The sequence below is a fragment of the Arachis hypogaea genome, chromosome 19 (assembly GCF_003086295.3).
Source record: "Arachis hypogaea cultivar Tifrunner chromosome 19, arahy.Tifrunner.gnm2.J5K5, whole genome shotgun sequence".
NCBI lineage: Eukaryota > Viridiplantae > Streptophyta > Magnoliopsida > Fabales > Fabaceae > Arachis > Arachis hypogaea.
Window position 1 is genome coordinate 15,504,948 of NC_092054.1, and position 16,839 is coordinate 15,521,786.

At 32.5% G+C, this 16,839-nt stretch overlaps 2 protein-coding genes across 3 annotated transcripts; both read right to left on the reverse strand.

The window, feature by feature from the left end:
• Window positions 1–8,303: 8,303 nt before the first annotated feature.
• LOC112776958 (NADH dehydrogenase [ubiquinone] 1 alpha subcomplex subunit 2) lies at window positions 8,304–12,183 on the reverse strand. The gene is made up of 4 exons (XM_025821238.3): window positions 11,916–12,183; window positions 10,781–10,873; window positions 10,542–10,648; window positions 8,304–8,790 (listed from the first exon to the last, which is right to left on the reverse strand). The coding sequence occupies exons 2-4, from the start codon at window positions 10,864–10,866 to the stop codon at window positions 8,687–8,689; spliced, it is 297 nt and encodes a 98-aa protein (XP_025677023.1). The 5' UTR covers window positions 10,867–10,873; window positions 11,916–12,183; the 3' UTR covers window positions 8,304–8,686.
• Window positions 12,184–12,798: 615 nt separating this feature from the next.
• Window positions 12,799–16,638, reverse strand: LOC112777670 (zinc finger CCCH domain-containing protein 62). 2 transcript variants are annotated; one of them, XM_025822067.3, is made up of 9 exons: window positions 16,330–16,638; window positions 16,138–16,229; window positions 15,322–15,436; window positions 15,171–15,232; window positions 14,667–14,718; window positions 14,291–14,402; window positions 13,864–13,962; window positions 13,631–13,758; window positions 12,799–13,534 (listed from the first exon to the last, which is right to left on the reverse strand). In XM_025822067.3, exons 1-9 carry the CDS (start codon window positions 16,482–16,484, stop codon window positions 13,033–13,035), a joined length of 1,317 nt encoding a protein of 438 aa, XP_025677852.1. In that variant the 5' UTR covers window positions 16,485–16,638; the 3' UTR covers window positions 12,799–13,032. The 2 variants fall into 2 exon arrangements, with proteins under 2 accessions (XP_025677852.1, XP_072083031.1); XM_072226930.1 differs by having other exon boundaries at window positions 14,234–14,402; window positions 16,330–16,620.
• Between the last annotated feature and the right edge of the window lie 201 nt (window positions 16,639–16,839).

Genomic DNA, 16,839 nt, shown 5'->3' on the forward strand with positions numbered 1-16,839 from the left:
ATGATTAAGTCATGGGAAGAACAAGCAGATGTCACTCGTTCTTACCTCGACAAAACTACCAAGAGAATGAAGAAATGAGCAAATAAGAAGAGGAGGCTTGCAAGCTATCAAGTGGGAGACAAGGTAATGATCAAACTTCTTCCACAACAATTCAAAGCCTTTTGCAAAGTTCATAAGGGTTTAATCCGCAAATACGAAAGACCATTTGAGATCATTGGACGTGTTGGGGAGGTTGCTTACAAAGTACAACTCCCTCCCTCTATGAAGATCCACCCGATCTTCCATGTGAGTATGCTTAAACCATATCATGGAGACGAAGACGAACCGAGTAGAGGTGACTCGAGTCGTGCTCCGCCTGTGGTGATTAGATCCTTTGATAAAGAAATCGAAGAGATCTTAGCTAATCGCATCGTGCGACGAAGAGGGGTACCACCAAGTATCCAATACTTGATCAAGTGGAAAGGGCTCCGATAACCGAAACTAGTTGGGAAACTCGTGAAGATCTGTGGCAATTCCAAGAACACCTAGGGCGCTATCATGAACAGAATGCGACGAGGATGTCTGCGCATTAGGTGGGGGAGAATGTCACGGTAATTTTTAGAAGGTTAAATTTAACGGTGTTTGTATAGTTTTCTGGAGTGTTTGAGAACGCTTTAGATGGTTCCGGAATGTTCTAGAATGTCCTAGAAGGTCCCGAAATACCCTAGATGGTTCTAGAAGACTCTGGAAGGTCATAGAGTATTCTAGAAGAGTGTAGATGTATATAGAAGTATAAAGAGTAGTATGAAATAATCTAGAAACATTTAGAAAGTTGTGGTAGGATAGATATTTGTAAAGAAGGTTCTGGATGATTAATTTGGACCGTTGATTAGATTTAATCCTAACCATCCATTGAGGAGGTGAATGGCTATAAATAGGAGTGAGAGTTAGAATTTGTGTATGTGTGAATCATTTGTAACAAACATTTGAGCAATAAAGTGTTCTTCCACCAAAGTTTCCTTTCTCTTGTGTTCTCTTATATTCTTAGCTTTCTTACTAAGTATTGAGGGTTAGGCTGACTTGGTCTTAATTAAAGAGGTTGAGTAAATCCGAGTGCCAATACGGTAGCATTTGAGTGTGTCCAAAACCATGACAACAAGCACATAAACTTTTTGATTTACCAAACCTAAAATGAAATACTTGTGCACAATTTTATCTTCGAAAAGTTTTAGTGAACCAAACCTGTGTTTGATTTATTATTTGCATCATTTAAATAAACGTTTATTGGCTTAGAATGATGCGTCTTTGTGTTTGAACATTTTTTATCAACATCGATCAATGTGAATTTGGGTTTTAAACAATCGTTTTCTCAATGTAAAGCTTTAAAAAACTTGTTTTGACACAGATTTTTTTCGTTGCTTACTATAAAGTAAGAATTAGTGTCTTTTTTGGTAAGTGTAAGAATTAGTGTCTTAACTTTCCAAATTTGACCTTCATCTATCGCAACTTACTCAACTTGTAACAGGTAGAAATCAGGAAGAACTTCTTTTAGTTTTCAATATATACACGCAAAGTGAAGATTTTTTTTTTATTTGGATCTTCTAAAATTTGAATTTCACTTTAAAGAGTAAAGTGTGATCTCTAATAATTTTTTTTTATATTTATTCTTGGTCCCATCTATAAAATTAATGGTAAAAGATCACACTTTACTTTCTAAAGTGAATTTCAAACGTTAGAGGAGCCAAATCCATTTTTTTTTTTTAAAGAAAAGCAAAGGTAAGAAAATACATCGAAGTTTTGTTCTAGTATTTAAAATTTAATAGTGAAAATAAAAATTATACAAGTATTATAAAAGTTAAATTTATATAATTTTGTGAAATACTAATATTCATATAATTATTTACATGCCTTGAAATATTAGATTTAAATTAAAATACATAAATTAATCCCGTTAGATGTATATTTTTTATAGTAAGTACCATTTTGACAATAATATTTTTTTAACAACGATTAAATACTGACTTTTTATTTTGTTAATTAAAAAATTATTTAATACACAATTAATTAATAATAATCGTATTTTTATAGAATATTTAAAATGTTTGATATATGAATAATATTTTTCTATATAAATCAAATAAAAAATATATAAAATTATGTCCTTTATATAGTAATTTTATGCTAAGAGTAATTTTAAAATTCTCATCCAAACAACATTCATTTTTCAATAAATCACATTCGTAATTGGTTAATTATATTTTCTCATTTCTAACAGGAAACATTGTTTTTTGACTTTTTTCCCCCCGACAAATTCTAATGCCCTCTCCAAAATAAATAAATAAATAAATAAATAAATAAAGAGTGTAATGCTCTTAAAAGTTAACTTATTATTATAAAAAAAATTAAAATATCTTTGTTGAATTTAAAAAATAATAACTTTATTTTTTACAATAATAAATATATATTTAATTGAATTTAAAAGCTCAAATACTATTTAATAAGTATTTTATTTGTGCTGCCAATGAATAATAGCTCAAATGACATAATCTCCTCATACTCAATTAAGAGGTTACAGGTTCGAGTCTCATATCTTTGGTTAAAAAAAAAAAGGTATTTTATTTGTGCTGACCATATAAAATTTTTGATATAGAAAAGACCTAGCCTTTCATCAACTCATATTGGGCAAACAATGAAGTAAGGTACTCCAAGTACATGAACCAAAATTAACCTACAATGTGGACCATAGATGCTAAAATCTACATATGCACTTAATTCGGATGTAGCACAAAAGTAAGAAGGAAAAGTGATTTTTTTTTTTATCTTTGGCACTAAAATTTTTTCATTAAATTGTGATGGTGAGAAAAGATCAACACTTTGGAGTAAAAAAAAAAAAAAATCAATAATCAATAGTACTGATGTGGTTGTTACAAATAAGGATAAAGTGCTACCAAAAAAAAAAAAAAGCAAACAACAAGGAGAGTAAGGACAACACACACTTTATTTATAGGTATTCAATCCGATTCAATTTGGTAAGACAAAATTGTCAATCTAGATCTATAAAGAGTAAAATAGGGTGCAGATCGGGTAAAGTGCGGGTTGAACCTTAATTCTATCCAACCAACTTGAACCATGTATATGTATATATTATATATTTATATAAAAATATATTTTAAGTGGATGTTGAACCAAAAACTTCTCACTAAATGCAAAAGATACTTAGTCATTAAGAGAAGATCAATAATTAATAATTTAATATGTTTTTTTTTTTACATAAAAGTCAGTTCTATTTTAAATTATCATCAAATTATATAATAATATTGCACCTTTTTAGTAACTTGCGCCTTGCGGGTAAAGTCGGGTACTCACGGATTAAGAATGGATAGGTTAGGGTCAGAATATTCTCAGCTCGCAGATAAATAGGGTTAGGGCTTGATCCAAATGCTACCATATCATACTCATTACCACTCCTAACACTCATATTCCTTTGCTACTGCAACTTTATTCCTTTGCGTTTTTGCACTTCTGCTATCCCTAACACTCTACTTTTAGGAGAAGAATACAACTACGTTCCTGTATTTTGTGCTCAGATTTTATTTGCAAGAAAAGCATTAATTTTTGGAAACAATATACCTATACAAAAAGAGTATAGGAAACATTTCAAGTGCATCGAGGAGTATCGGTGCACCAATTATTTTAACCGTTGATTTCAATTAATATATATTATATATATTTTTTATAATTCAGATCAACGGTTAAAATAACTGGTACACCGATACTCCCGGTGCACATGAAATATTTCCAAGAGTATATATTATGCCAAACTTTGAGGTTAAGAAAAGAGCACAAATTTAGTTCTTTTTAGAGCATTCTTGCTTTAGATCTTCTTCTTCATTATTTACTTGAATGTTATACTTTGCTAGTTTATTTTTCTTTGTTTCAAGAAAAAGGCTAATATGTGAATGATGAGTTTAGAAAATTTGAAATTATTGTGATGATCAAACATTGTTAAAAATATTAATTAGAAAAATTGTTTATTTGATTTTTGCTTCCAATTATTTGTTTAATGATTTTGTTTAGTGTACAGATTTTGATTATTGGGCTAAAAGTAACATAAGCCCAATATGTTGAGGAAATATTCAGCCTTTGTACAAAAAGAATTTTAAGCATTGTGGCTGAATTATTTTGCAAATATTATTTGGACCAAATATCATGTGAATAGTCTAAATTAATTTTTGTTGTGAGACTAACAAGCCTTGTTCCGAAATTGAAAGAAGAAAGAAAGTAGTGAAACATGCTTTCCACGGTTACCTTTTTCCATGGGTTATGGAATTCAAAGTTTAATTAAATTAAATGCATGCATTGGTAACAAGAAAGAGAAAATTCAAATTGATTTAATTGCATTAAATGTTCCACACGTTATTATACATAGGGGAATGGAAGTGGGATTTAATTTAGTTTAATTTCATTCATTGCTTCCAAAGTTTCTTCTTTCTTCTCTCTCCTCTCTCTCTTCTTCGGTCATGTCAACAGGAAGGAAGAAAGAAGAAGTTATCAGAAAAGCAGTGAAGCTATGAAGAAAGAAAAAAGGCTAGGGTAATGGCTTTAGCGAAAAGAAGATCTAAAGCATGGCGTGGCTGAGATTTTTGCCACAAAAGGCAAGATGTGAAGAAGAAGCCTCAAGATCTCCACGCCAAAAATAGAAGCAATCGGCCTTGGTCAGAGAAGAATATCTCTGTGGTGAAGTTCGTTTCCACTTTTGTTCATCCAAGACAGAAGGTAGCTACTGTAATTACATGGAGGAAGAAGCAAAAATAGAACAGATGGAGCTGTCAAGGATCAAGAGTTCATTAAGGGTCAGAATTCTTTCTTGGGGACAAAGTCAAGATGGAAGGCTCAGATTGATGAAGTTTGATGAGAAGGGATGAGAGAGAGGTACATGCATGTTGATTTGCTTGCGGTTTCCCTCTCTCTTCTCTCTGTCCAAACCGGTTGTATGTGATGGAGAAGATATTGGTAGCTTGGTTGAACTGGTTTCAACCTTGGAAGCTTCCCCTTCTATAATAAGGGTGAACGACCAAGGGTTGAAGTAAGGAGAGAAAGCACAAAGTTTTTGTTTTCTTTTCTTTAGTTTTGTCTGTTTGAGTCTCATGTTGAAAAAGGCAAACAGAGTGAGGTTTGTAAGAAAAAGTCAGTGAGAGAAAAAAGGCTGAAAGTGCAAAATTAAAGAAAAAACCATAGATGTCTAAGAGTTCCTTTGTACATCTGTGTTGTGTTTCATGATCCTGTGGGAATTCCCTTACAAGTTGGGTTAGCACTTTGCGGTTGAAAGCTTGGGAGTTGTCCAAGTCAAGTTTAGTTTTGGAGATAGATTCTAAACTTGTCCTGGATAGGAATGGGTAGTTCCTAGAGAAGAATTGGTGTATGTAATCAGTTGATTATAGTGAAATTTCGTCACTGTTGTGATGGAGACTAGATATAGGCGGTATTGCACTTAGCAGTTGAACCATGATACTTCTGGGTGTGATTCTCTCTTTCTCTTCTACTCCATTTCTGATTCTGTTGCGTAGGAGACAAAATTGAAAAATATCTCCTAATCGGTTACGAGACAAAAAGAAAAAGTCTCTTGACTTGTTATGAAACAAAAAGTAAAAATATCTTCTGAAACTATCTTAAAAGGCAGAAAGTTATACACAGCAAAAAGGGGCTAAAATTCAATCCCCTTCTCTTAGCCACCGATTACCATAAGTGAGAAATTTATAAAAGTCAATGAGAGAATAGGCAAAAAAGATATACTTGGAGAAGAAGTCATTGATTATGTCAAATCCTTTTAATATAATTTCTATTTTGTGTCATGAGTTTGACAGGTTCTCCTTGATAAGTTGAGAGAGTACTTAATAGAGAAATTTAAGTTAGGCTAACTTAGTAGTGACAAGCTTGGTTAAAAGCTTGTGTCTTTCATTAGTAGGATTACAAGAATCTTAGGGAGTTGGTAATTATAATTTTTCTGAAATTATAATGAAAATTCTATCATTATTATGGTGGAGAATGGATATAGATCACATTACTAAGTGGTTGAACTAGGATATACAGTGATGCAAGCTCTTCTTCTCTGCTCTATCTTTTATATTGTCATTATGAGACAAAAATAATTGTCTTATGCTAAATCATTTTAATAGACACTACAGTAACAAATTTTCAAATGTGTTTTGGTATTCCTTTTAAAAGAGGTCCTAAATTCAACCCCTTCTATAAATCATTAAAAATCTTCAATTAGTATCAAGAGACAAGGTCTCAAACATCGAGTCTAACAACTTGGATAAAAGATTCAAATGACCAATGTGAAATCAAATATGGTGACTTACACACTCATCGAAGGGTAATCCAAGAAAAGACCTCCATTCTTTAATAATAAAAGCTACACCTATTGAAAGAAAAGAATAAAAATATTTGTGTAATTCATGAATTACAACATTTAAAAGATAATCATGAATGTTCCTAGGGGTGTCCATGGATCGGATCGTATCCGCAGATCCGCGGTAAATATCCACATCCGATCCGAAAATTGCGGATACGATCCGATCCGCAAATTGATCGGATCGGATCGGATCTGATCCGCACCCTTTGCGGATCGGATCGCGGATATCTGCTCTACATCCGCGTATTCGATCCGCGGATCCGCACTATAATAATTAATAAATAAATAAATATATATATATTTGGTATTATATTTACTTGTTGTATGTTTTAATTTGTAATTATTATTTATATATTGTATTATTTTATTTTTGTTATTTAGAGAGAGTTTGATTAAAAATATTTTAGGAATAAATAAGTTTAAAAGTATGAAAGAAATATTTTTATCGAATTTTTTACATAGAAATATGATTAAAAAGAGAAGGTTTAATTATGCGGATATATCCGATATCCGATCCGATCCGATCCGCAAATGTGCGGATCGGATCGGATCGGCTCCGGCACTAAAAAGTGCGGATATCATATCAGATCCGATCCGATGAAAATTGTGCGGATCGGATCGAATTTTCGGCCATATCCGATCCGATCCGATCCGCGGACACCCCTAAATGTTCCAGACATTCCAAAGAAGACAAACAATGAAGGAGATGTGGTTCCAAAAGAAGAGAATAAGTGGGCTAATGAAAACAAGAAGAAAGTGGAGCTCAATGCAAAAACAATCAACATGATGCACTGTGCTATTAGTTTTGAAAATTTTCAAAAGATCTCAAAATGTAAAACAATAAAAGAGATTTGGGATAAATTCTAAATCACATATAAGGCACAAAACAAGTGAAAAAAACAAGGATTAATATGCTAAGAAAAGAGTATAAAATGTTATCTATGAAGGAAGCATTAATGAAATGTTTGAGAGATTTTTAATCATCTTCAACAACTTAGATGCTATGAAAATGACACATTTTAAACTAGTGTTAGAAAAAAAAAATTCTTAAAAACCTTACAAAAGAGTGGAAAACGAAAAGTACTGTCATAACCGAGAGTAACAACCTTGACAAAATAACCTATGATAAGTTGAGAAAAAAAATTTTAGCTTATGAAATCACACACTTTATCCAAGACACAAAAAAAGAGTGACTATAAAATTCAAAATAGAATCATTAGAAGATGATTTCATTTATCTAAAGACGAAATTGTGTTTTTCTTTTTTCATTGTTTGTCCAATGAGTCCAAGAAAGATAAGTCTTTTTAATATTAAAAAATTTTAATATATGGCTGTACAAATAAAACACTTATCAAATAATATTTAGATTTTTAAATTTAACTAAATATATGTTTGTAATCACAAAAAATATAGATGTTTTTTAAACTCAACAATTAGTAAAATTCTAAATTATAAAGTTCGAATTTTAAATTCTAAACCATTTATATAAAAAATATAATAAAAAATATTTAAGAATAATTTTTTTCTCTTATTTTAAAAAAAAGAGTGCTAGAAAGCCAACAAGTTTTGTGATTTGTAACCATCAATTAGCCATCATTAGTATTTTTAATGGTATGAAATTTCATCAAATAGTATGAAATTACTCACTTTTTTTTTTGCTGGTTAAATACTAAGCAGATTTTCATAAAAGTGCTGACCCCTAGACTTTTTCTTTTACATTAGTTGATTAATTTTTTTCTCCTTTATCCCCCCTTCCCACCTTTTTACCTTTTTGGAAGGAGTTTAGGGGAATTAGTTAATAAAAATAAGCAAGCCAAAAAGTCACAAAGAAAAATGAAAAATCCAAGAAAACAAAATATAAAGCAGTTTACACGAACCATTAAGAAAATGACTTAAATAAAGACTAAAATTTTGCACAAAAAGTTGCGAATATTTAGAATATTTTTCCCAAAAATATAAATTGGTCCATGCTTTGTTACACCAGATTATGAATACATGAAAATTTAAATATGAGTTCTTAATAAATCTCTCATCACAGGTGTGCTCAACATGCAGAACCCAGGACTATCAACCTAACAGGATGATACCTTCTTTTTCTTTTTCTTTTTTTCCCTGACAAGAACAGGATCATACTTGAAATGACTATAAGATACAGAGAGACAGACTGAGTCAGATAACATTACACTTTTAAAGGGGGAATACATCTAGCTTATTAAAAAACAAATGCAATCTTCAATTAGAAGTGCAGCATGAGAGCATTATTCAATTTCAGATGGCTGAGAAGGTGCAATATCAGGCTTTCAAGGACTCTCCGGCTTTCACTAAATCTTCAAGTGCCTTGGAGATCTGTGCCTCCGACAAGCCTTCCAGTTTGATTCCTTTCTCAACACCAAAATCTAACATAAAGCAACAAATTACAAAAAAAGGAGGGCTCAACTACGTAGATAATCATTTCAAAATATAAATAAAATAAAAAAATCATATTAGAAGAAAGTATCAAAGGCTCACTAATGATCGATATCATGACAGTAAATATGCAGTGTAATTAACCTGAAATGTGTGGATTTATTTCTTATACACATTTTATGTCAATGGAATCCTTAAGCACTCTTCAAGGTCCTCCAAAATCTGTAAATAATGGTAGGAATTTGTTATCTTTATCCCGTTTCTGAGTTATTATTATTATTATTATTATTATTATTCACACAAGGTATCAAGATGTCTTTGTATTGAATTGTCAGACTCTTCATTAGTTCTTATCTGTGGTGCACAATTTGGTGGAATGTGAGAAGACAATATATCAACTAGGATGTTATTGTCAAGATCCCCTTTAGTACAACAACAACAACGACAACGAAGTCTTATCCACTAGGTAGGATCAATTAGATGGATCAAATGACGTCATTGTGTCTTATTATATATCATGTTTATAGTAAGACCTTTTACACATCAATCTCCTTTAACCACCTCGTGTATGGTCTTCTTTTGGTACGATTAAACATTTTCAAAAATTTAGTATGCAATAGCAAGAAATAAGAAGAAATAATGAGATGTGAGAATAAAAGGTAGTAAGCAATGTGTTCCAACATAACAGAGCGCTAGTGGTTGAAGATCAAGGCAAATACTAAAGCAAGAGAAAAGAAATCATAACCTACATAAGATTCTTGACTCCTACCAAATATAGCTACCTTGTTCACTTAAGGCTTTTCCAAGTGTATAAATATAAAGACTAGAAGAGCATCTGATCAAAAGGGTAGACAAGATGAGAGATAGCTCCCTTAGTTAGGGACAGAAAAAGACCTAAAGAGACCATGAATAAGGTGATCGGAAGAAATCTGAGCTAAATAAGCTAATTCTGTATATGATTCATGACAGGCTGTAACTGCACCGTCTGATCCATGCAGTTGACACCCATATAGTGGATAAGGATTTATAGTTGTTGATCAATATTTAAGAAAAGAAAACAATATTTTATTTTCTTTCAGCAATTGTTCATATGGTATTTTTTTTTGAGCAACAATGTATAATTTCAGAACGGGGATAGATTTTGCAACTAGGAAGATGCAAATTTATTTTGTTTTATATCCAGTTTGCTGAAAATTGGAGCATCTCAGTTTTCAAAAGATGTAAAAACTCATCCCCATAAAATTATTCTCTCTCAAATGTGGTTATACATTATGTCAAAATGATAGGAAGGAGGGCGATTTGCAAATTGGGAACCAGTTCGCAGGAATGAGCTTACTCAGCCAGAGTGCTGAGTAAACCAACAGCTAGTTAATCAAGTAGGCCACGCATCACAAGATACGTAAATTGGAACGCAAGGAGAAATGACCACGAGTCCCAACTAAATGGAGGCAGTTCATTCACAGGAATGTTCTGCTGCTATCCAATCTGATCTATCAAATTCTTAAAAATTATGTCTCACATGATATGGAAGGAAGAAATCAGCAGCAATGAAGATCATTGCTAATTGTGATTGTAATTGGCTGTTCAGTGTGGATTCTACTGTTTCATTTGTTTTCATTCATTTCATCCTAGATATGCTTGTTCTGTTACATATTATTCTAAAAGTCAAAATTATTTTTTATTAATAATATGGTGACGAATTCAGATTAAACAGATAAGAACAGGACATAGATGGTGATACCATATCTTGCCCATAGTTGGGGTTCCGCTCCACTGCATTCACGGATCAGTATTGGCAATTTCGGGTTCAAAGTCTTAAGTTCCTTATAGTTCTTTTCCACAAATGTCCTAAGATAATGAAAAAAAGAACATTAATTGATACTCACCTATCTATAAGATGTAAGTAATCAAATCACACTAAGATATGTAAATAATAAAGTGGTGATATTTCCCCCCAAAAAAAGTGAATATAAATATAACCTTGCAGGTGAGCTTGCAGGTGACGACTGGCACATCAAAAACCTAAGCTCCCTTATGTTCTTTGAAAGATGTCCTCTCCATGCCATGGATTCCCTAGCTCAATTTAATAATTTATTTCAGATTTTTCCTCATCACGAGGCAATAAAGAAGGGAGGTAAAACTAAAACCCACAAACACAATGTAAGATAAACTAATACAGGTAGAACTGCCCAAAGTTGCAATGCTAAGCTACAAAGAATTGACAATCAATTAAAAGGCCCCAAAAGTATACACAAAATTCTACTACTTGGAAGTTGGAAACATACTTGCAGTGTTCTTTCATTGCACATAGATGTAAAAGTCTACATGCCAATATTATGAAGACTGATCTCAAAAACAAAAGTTCCAAAAGCAAGAGAATTTTAAAGTGTCTGAACCCCCAAGCATTCACCCAGACAACAACTAACTAAACTCGGGTTAAGATTTCATGATTATTATCATTTTCAGCCCAACCATTATTGAGTTTTCTCCCAATAAGCAAGCAATACTGAGCAATATGATCTAGCAGAAGTTCTACTGCCCAAATTTGGCCACTTATTTACTAGAATTTAAAAAACTTGAAAGAAGAAAGTAGAAACTGCATATTCAAATCATATTACAAAAGTACAACCCTATACCTAGACCCTGATTGCAGAATATCCTTGAAATTCAATAAAATCATAAACAAGAACCATGATAAAAATTTCATAAAAAAATACATAAATACTTGGGAAGACTTACAACAACAGATCCAAGGTAAAATTGGATACTTCTACACAATACTAATTTCTGGAGAACAATTACAGCGAAAAATTGGAATGTACTGATCCAGGGAAGAAAAAATAAAATGAAGCAGCATCTCCACAAACTATAATGAGAAAAAATTATAGACAAAAAAATTACAGATAAAGAAATTAATCAAATTATAGCTAACAAATCTTTGAAAATCAGTATGAAAATGACATTTATTCTTATCATATTCCAAAACCCCGTATCGAATCCTCTAGGTTTTGAACTTGATATCAGTATCAAGAAGCAGGGTTTTAGATTAGACATGTATGTATACAATAAGAAAATCAAACCAAAATTTTGAACAGTTAATGTGTAGTTAGTTTACCTGAATGTAATGACAAAGTTTGAATGGCGTTGTTGCGTAAGAAGCCACGAAGTGATGGATACTGTGATTGTGGTAACTAACTGGTTTCGCTTCACTTTTGGATGAAGAACCAAAGCTAACAGGAGGGTAGGCTTGTCATTTCCTTGACATTTATATTTGTTTTTCACTTTTTCTTAACGTATCTACTGGTTCGGACTTCTGAAACGTGTGGGTTTGGACTTTGGTGTATAATGTTTTTTCAAAACAATATTCTACTATATATTTCCATGACATTTATATTTGGTATTATTACTATTATAACTTTGCAAATTTAATAAATAAAAACATAGAATAAAATATTAGTATAAAATAAAATAAACAGCATTTTTATGTGAATTTTCTAAAACGAAATTGATTATATTTGTATTTTTATTGAGTATTTTGACTTTTCTACAAACAAATATTGTCCCGATTTAAATAGTGTAATATGTTATTTATTGAAATATGATAGTCGGAATTTGTTATTGACTACGTATTGTATTTTTTAAAATTAAAAATAGTAAAACAGATATTCACTTTTGACAAATTGTATTTTTAAAATATTAAAAAATAAAAAAACATTTTGCCATCGACGAATTCACTTTTCAAAAACTAAAAAAGATAATTCGTCATGGACAAATTGCCAATGCGCTGCCAAATTCACCTTTTAAAATTTACAATTCGCCAACAATGAATTCTATTTATTCTCATATTTTTAAAATCACCAACAATCTCCACTTTTCGATATTTTACCTCCCAATAATCATATGAATTTTTTTTTACTTAGAAGAATATCATCTTTCCAAGTATTATGATTTCGCCAACAAGAAAGAGTGACATTTTGATTAACATATGAATTAACTAATTTAAAAACAACACTCTATATACCACTTTTCATTGATTTAAACAATATTATTTGATAGTATCAAACACCTAACTCCACCTATGTTGCATAATCAATCTCAAGTCCGGATAAAACAGAAGGGTTACGTTAGGCTCTCGACAGGCAGCATAAAAGCTTAGTCGAATCTTCATGACATATATCAAAGATACATGATAGGACGCAAAAACATAGTTTGATCCATGTAGCTGACTTTATCTAGTGGATAAGACTTTGTTCTTGATTTGATAGTATCAAATCATGTACAAATTTGCAATTGTCCCCAAAATAGCACCGCCCACGAGCATAATATCTACATAGCTGCTTTTGCTTGTGGATTTCTCTGTTGTTCAGCAACGGAAGAAGGTGATTAGCACTAGTCAAAGGATTTCTTTGTGCAAACCTGTTTCTCTCACTAGGATGGTATTGGTATTGGTATTGCTCTTTTTGTTTGGAGTGGAGGTCACCAAGTTGAGCTTTAATGATTGGGTCAGATGAGTGCTTCCAATCTTGCTGGTTATTTACATGGTTAACACCAAAAGATGTCGATTCATTCGATCGTCTAGAACTAACGGACTTACCCCCCTGTTCAGTCACTACTGATGGGAATGGTGGTTTTTCTTGATTAATGGCAGATACAGCTGAACTCTTAGATGGGAATGCTGGTTTTTCTTGATTAATGGCATGAGGATGATGTATTACTGAATGCTTTCTGGAGACCCTGAATATTTGTAGAATGTAGAATGTAGAAAGGACATCACATAATTTTACAAACATAAACAAGAAGGCTTGAAAAGTCCAGAATTATTTAAGGTACCTGTTTTCCACAATTGCTTTTCTGTTCACTTTTTCTTGTACCCTTGCTTCTCTATCTTCCCGAGCAATAGATCCCCTCGAGTGTTTCTCCGTCAATATTTTCTGCCTTTCCCCTTCATCCTCCCATTTCTGAAGTGGAGAATAGAGACACATATGGTAATAAAGATTAAATGATGAGAGGAAGAAGGTTAAAAAAGAATGATGGGGGAAGAAGGTCTGTCAAACAATGAGAACCTGTCTCAAAGTCTTCAACCTATAAAGGTTTCGACCCTTAATCAATAGGGGATGAAGTGGAGGAAAAGGCTTTTCTCCTTTGCTCCATAGTACTTCAATCTACATCAGAAAGAAAAAAAGATGCACACATTGTTACTGGAAGGAAAAGGAAGAATGAATGGTTCAAAATGTTGAAAAAAAAAATAGTAGCTTAATTCATGAACTACGGGTTTAACAACTATGATAATAGCATTCTTCTACTTGGAAAATAACCTCGGCTTAAATCATTGATGACCAATGCCACCATAAAGTCAGCATCATGTAAGAACATTTTTCTTAGGGAATTTCTTAGGTGAAGAGTAGAATTGGGTGAACTAGGAAAAATTCTCACTAAAGAACAATCCTTTTCTTCATTGGACGGTACAATACACATTTCTCTTTTTCTTACTGTAAAAGTATGCTGCTGTTTGGCAGTGCCATAGCTTTCTTTCACTATGCGGCCTGCAACAGTCCTTTTACCACATGATGGACCGCTGGCACTTCTAGATGCTATGTTGAACCTGAGAAAACCAATTCTGATAAGGAAACAGGAAAAAGATGGCAGTAATTGTAACATCAACAAAACCAATAAGGCAACTATATGTACTTATGTGTCAAATTTAAAATAAATGAATAAATAAATGCTGTCTATTAGACGTATTGTATGCTTTCTTGTGTTGTAAGCAAGGTAGATCTTTATTATCAATCACACACTGAAAGTTATTTGAAAAAGGACAAAAGAAGTAAATAAAGAAACAGAAACAGAAACAGAACAGCTTACATACATTTCATAAACATTCTGCTCAAACAAAACAACATCCCCAGTGCATGCATCACCTGCATTACACTTTTCATTAGATTCTGAAGACCGTGATATTTAATTATTCAAGAACTATAAGAATATGAGTGGCATAACCACCATAGTTACAACTTTCCAGTCTATAGTGAATTATAGAAATTGTCTTTACATCCTCATTGACACTAGAATTGTAAAGTGTAAATTTCACCAACTGGTGAAAGGGAAAATATTGGAGTTGATGATGAGTAAAAAACATATACTTTTTAAAACAAAGTACTTAAGGGGCAAAAATGGAGGGGAAAACAAACATCTACAATGTTTCTTTTAATTTTTAAACATATTAGTGAGTATTATCATATTGTTACTTGTAAACATCCCTGACAAAAACGAATTCTACAAAGAGGTTTAAAATTTAAATCAACATATCTCACCAAAGAAAAAAAGTTCAACACAAATTTTTTTATTTTGAAAATTATTAGTATTCACTCACCTTTACAGTCCAATACAAAGCTAGAGGGTGGGTACTTTCTTTCCCCTCCACCATTTATGATCCTGGAAATATAGCAGAATCAGAAATGCCATGTGGTTTACCAAAGTAAGCAATTGTTTTATTTTAAATAATAATAATTATAATAACTTACTGCAGATGCTCCTTAATACGCTGGACAAGTACATCCTTATTTCCAGATAGCCTCAGACAATTCTTTCGCAAATACAATTTGCATTCGTCAACTTTCAATCTCTCTAGCATTCCCCCTGTCAGCCAACACAACAACAGAACATCAAGGAAATCTTTCAAAACTAATAACAACCCACCTCAGTGGCTAACAATTTAGCATTTCAACATCTCTTTGGCAGCTATTGGTTATTGTCCCGAGACAAAAGAGACAAGGGCATTGAGGACAAAGATATGTTTGGAGAAGGGAAACAAATCAACCAAATAATTCCGAAAAACCAATGAAAAACCTGAAACATGAATCCAATTAATTTAAAAACCAGTACAGAAAAAACCACAGCCCTTTCATTTAAATTCTGAATATGCCTCTCCCAAACTAAGTGCCATTAGAATTCTTTCCAGTTCCATATCTGACATCATAATCTCCAGAGCAGTCCCCTACTACCCTGTCCTTTCTTCGCTTGATCCACTCCCAGAATTTTCAAAATAATTTCTGCTCTTCCTAATAGAGGAACACAATAAACATATTCCAGGACTAATTTTAAGCTAATTTCATTATATCCAAGAGGAATGGAGACAGGAGGCATATCTCTACTATCTTTGCACAAGGGAGACTTGTTTTCACTACATGAGTAACTAATAATAGCTTAGGGTTTCATTGTCTGCCTACATTTCCTCTATTTTAATTTCGCTCATTTGATCATAAACATGAAGAAATCAAGAAACAAATCTCAAAATTATATATATGTATGACGGAAGAAATACTGAAATAGACACCAACCTTTGATTAACCTTTCAACCCTCTCAAAATTCGCTTCGTTAAAAGCAGGTGTTGTTATCTCTATCTCTTGTGGATTTGTACCATCAACAACTCTGAAAGCAAACACCAGATTAAGAGAAGCTTACCATCAACTTGCATATAGATTCTGAATCATGATTAGTTCAAACGGGAGAAGATCAGATAAATAAATACCTTGCTTTTGCCTTGTTCGTGGAAGGTGAGAGTGAGAGGTACGAGAACTTGTTCTCCGTTTCTTCATAACAAGGATCTCCTTCGAAATCGTCACAGTAGGAACCCTGGTCGCTGCTGAGTTCGTGTGGCTCCAAAGGTGAATGTTCGTTCGTCATTGATTCTGTTTCCTGCTTGAGGCTATTCGGTTCAGACTTCAGAGTTCAGAGTTCAGAGGGTTAATAACAATATATATGAATATGATTTCATGACCGTTGCCAGAAAGACTTCACAATTCTAGGAAGGAAAAATTCTAGGGGCATCAATTTTATCAAATTCTGGCATGTAACCATCAAAATCAAAGAAGAGTGAGTTATTGGATAAAATCTCACATTAATTTTACACCATTAAAAACTTCATTGATGGCTATTTGATGACTATAAATCCTAAAAGTTGCTGGCCCCGTAGCATTCCTCTTCTAGGAATAATAAATAGGACAACAATTTAATAGAATTAGGCGTAGAATGCGCTTGA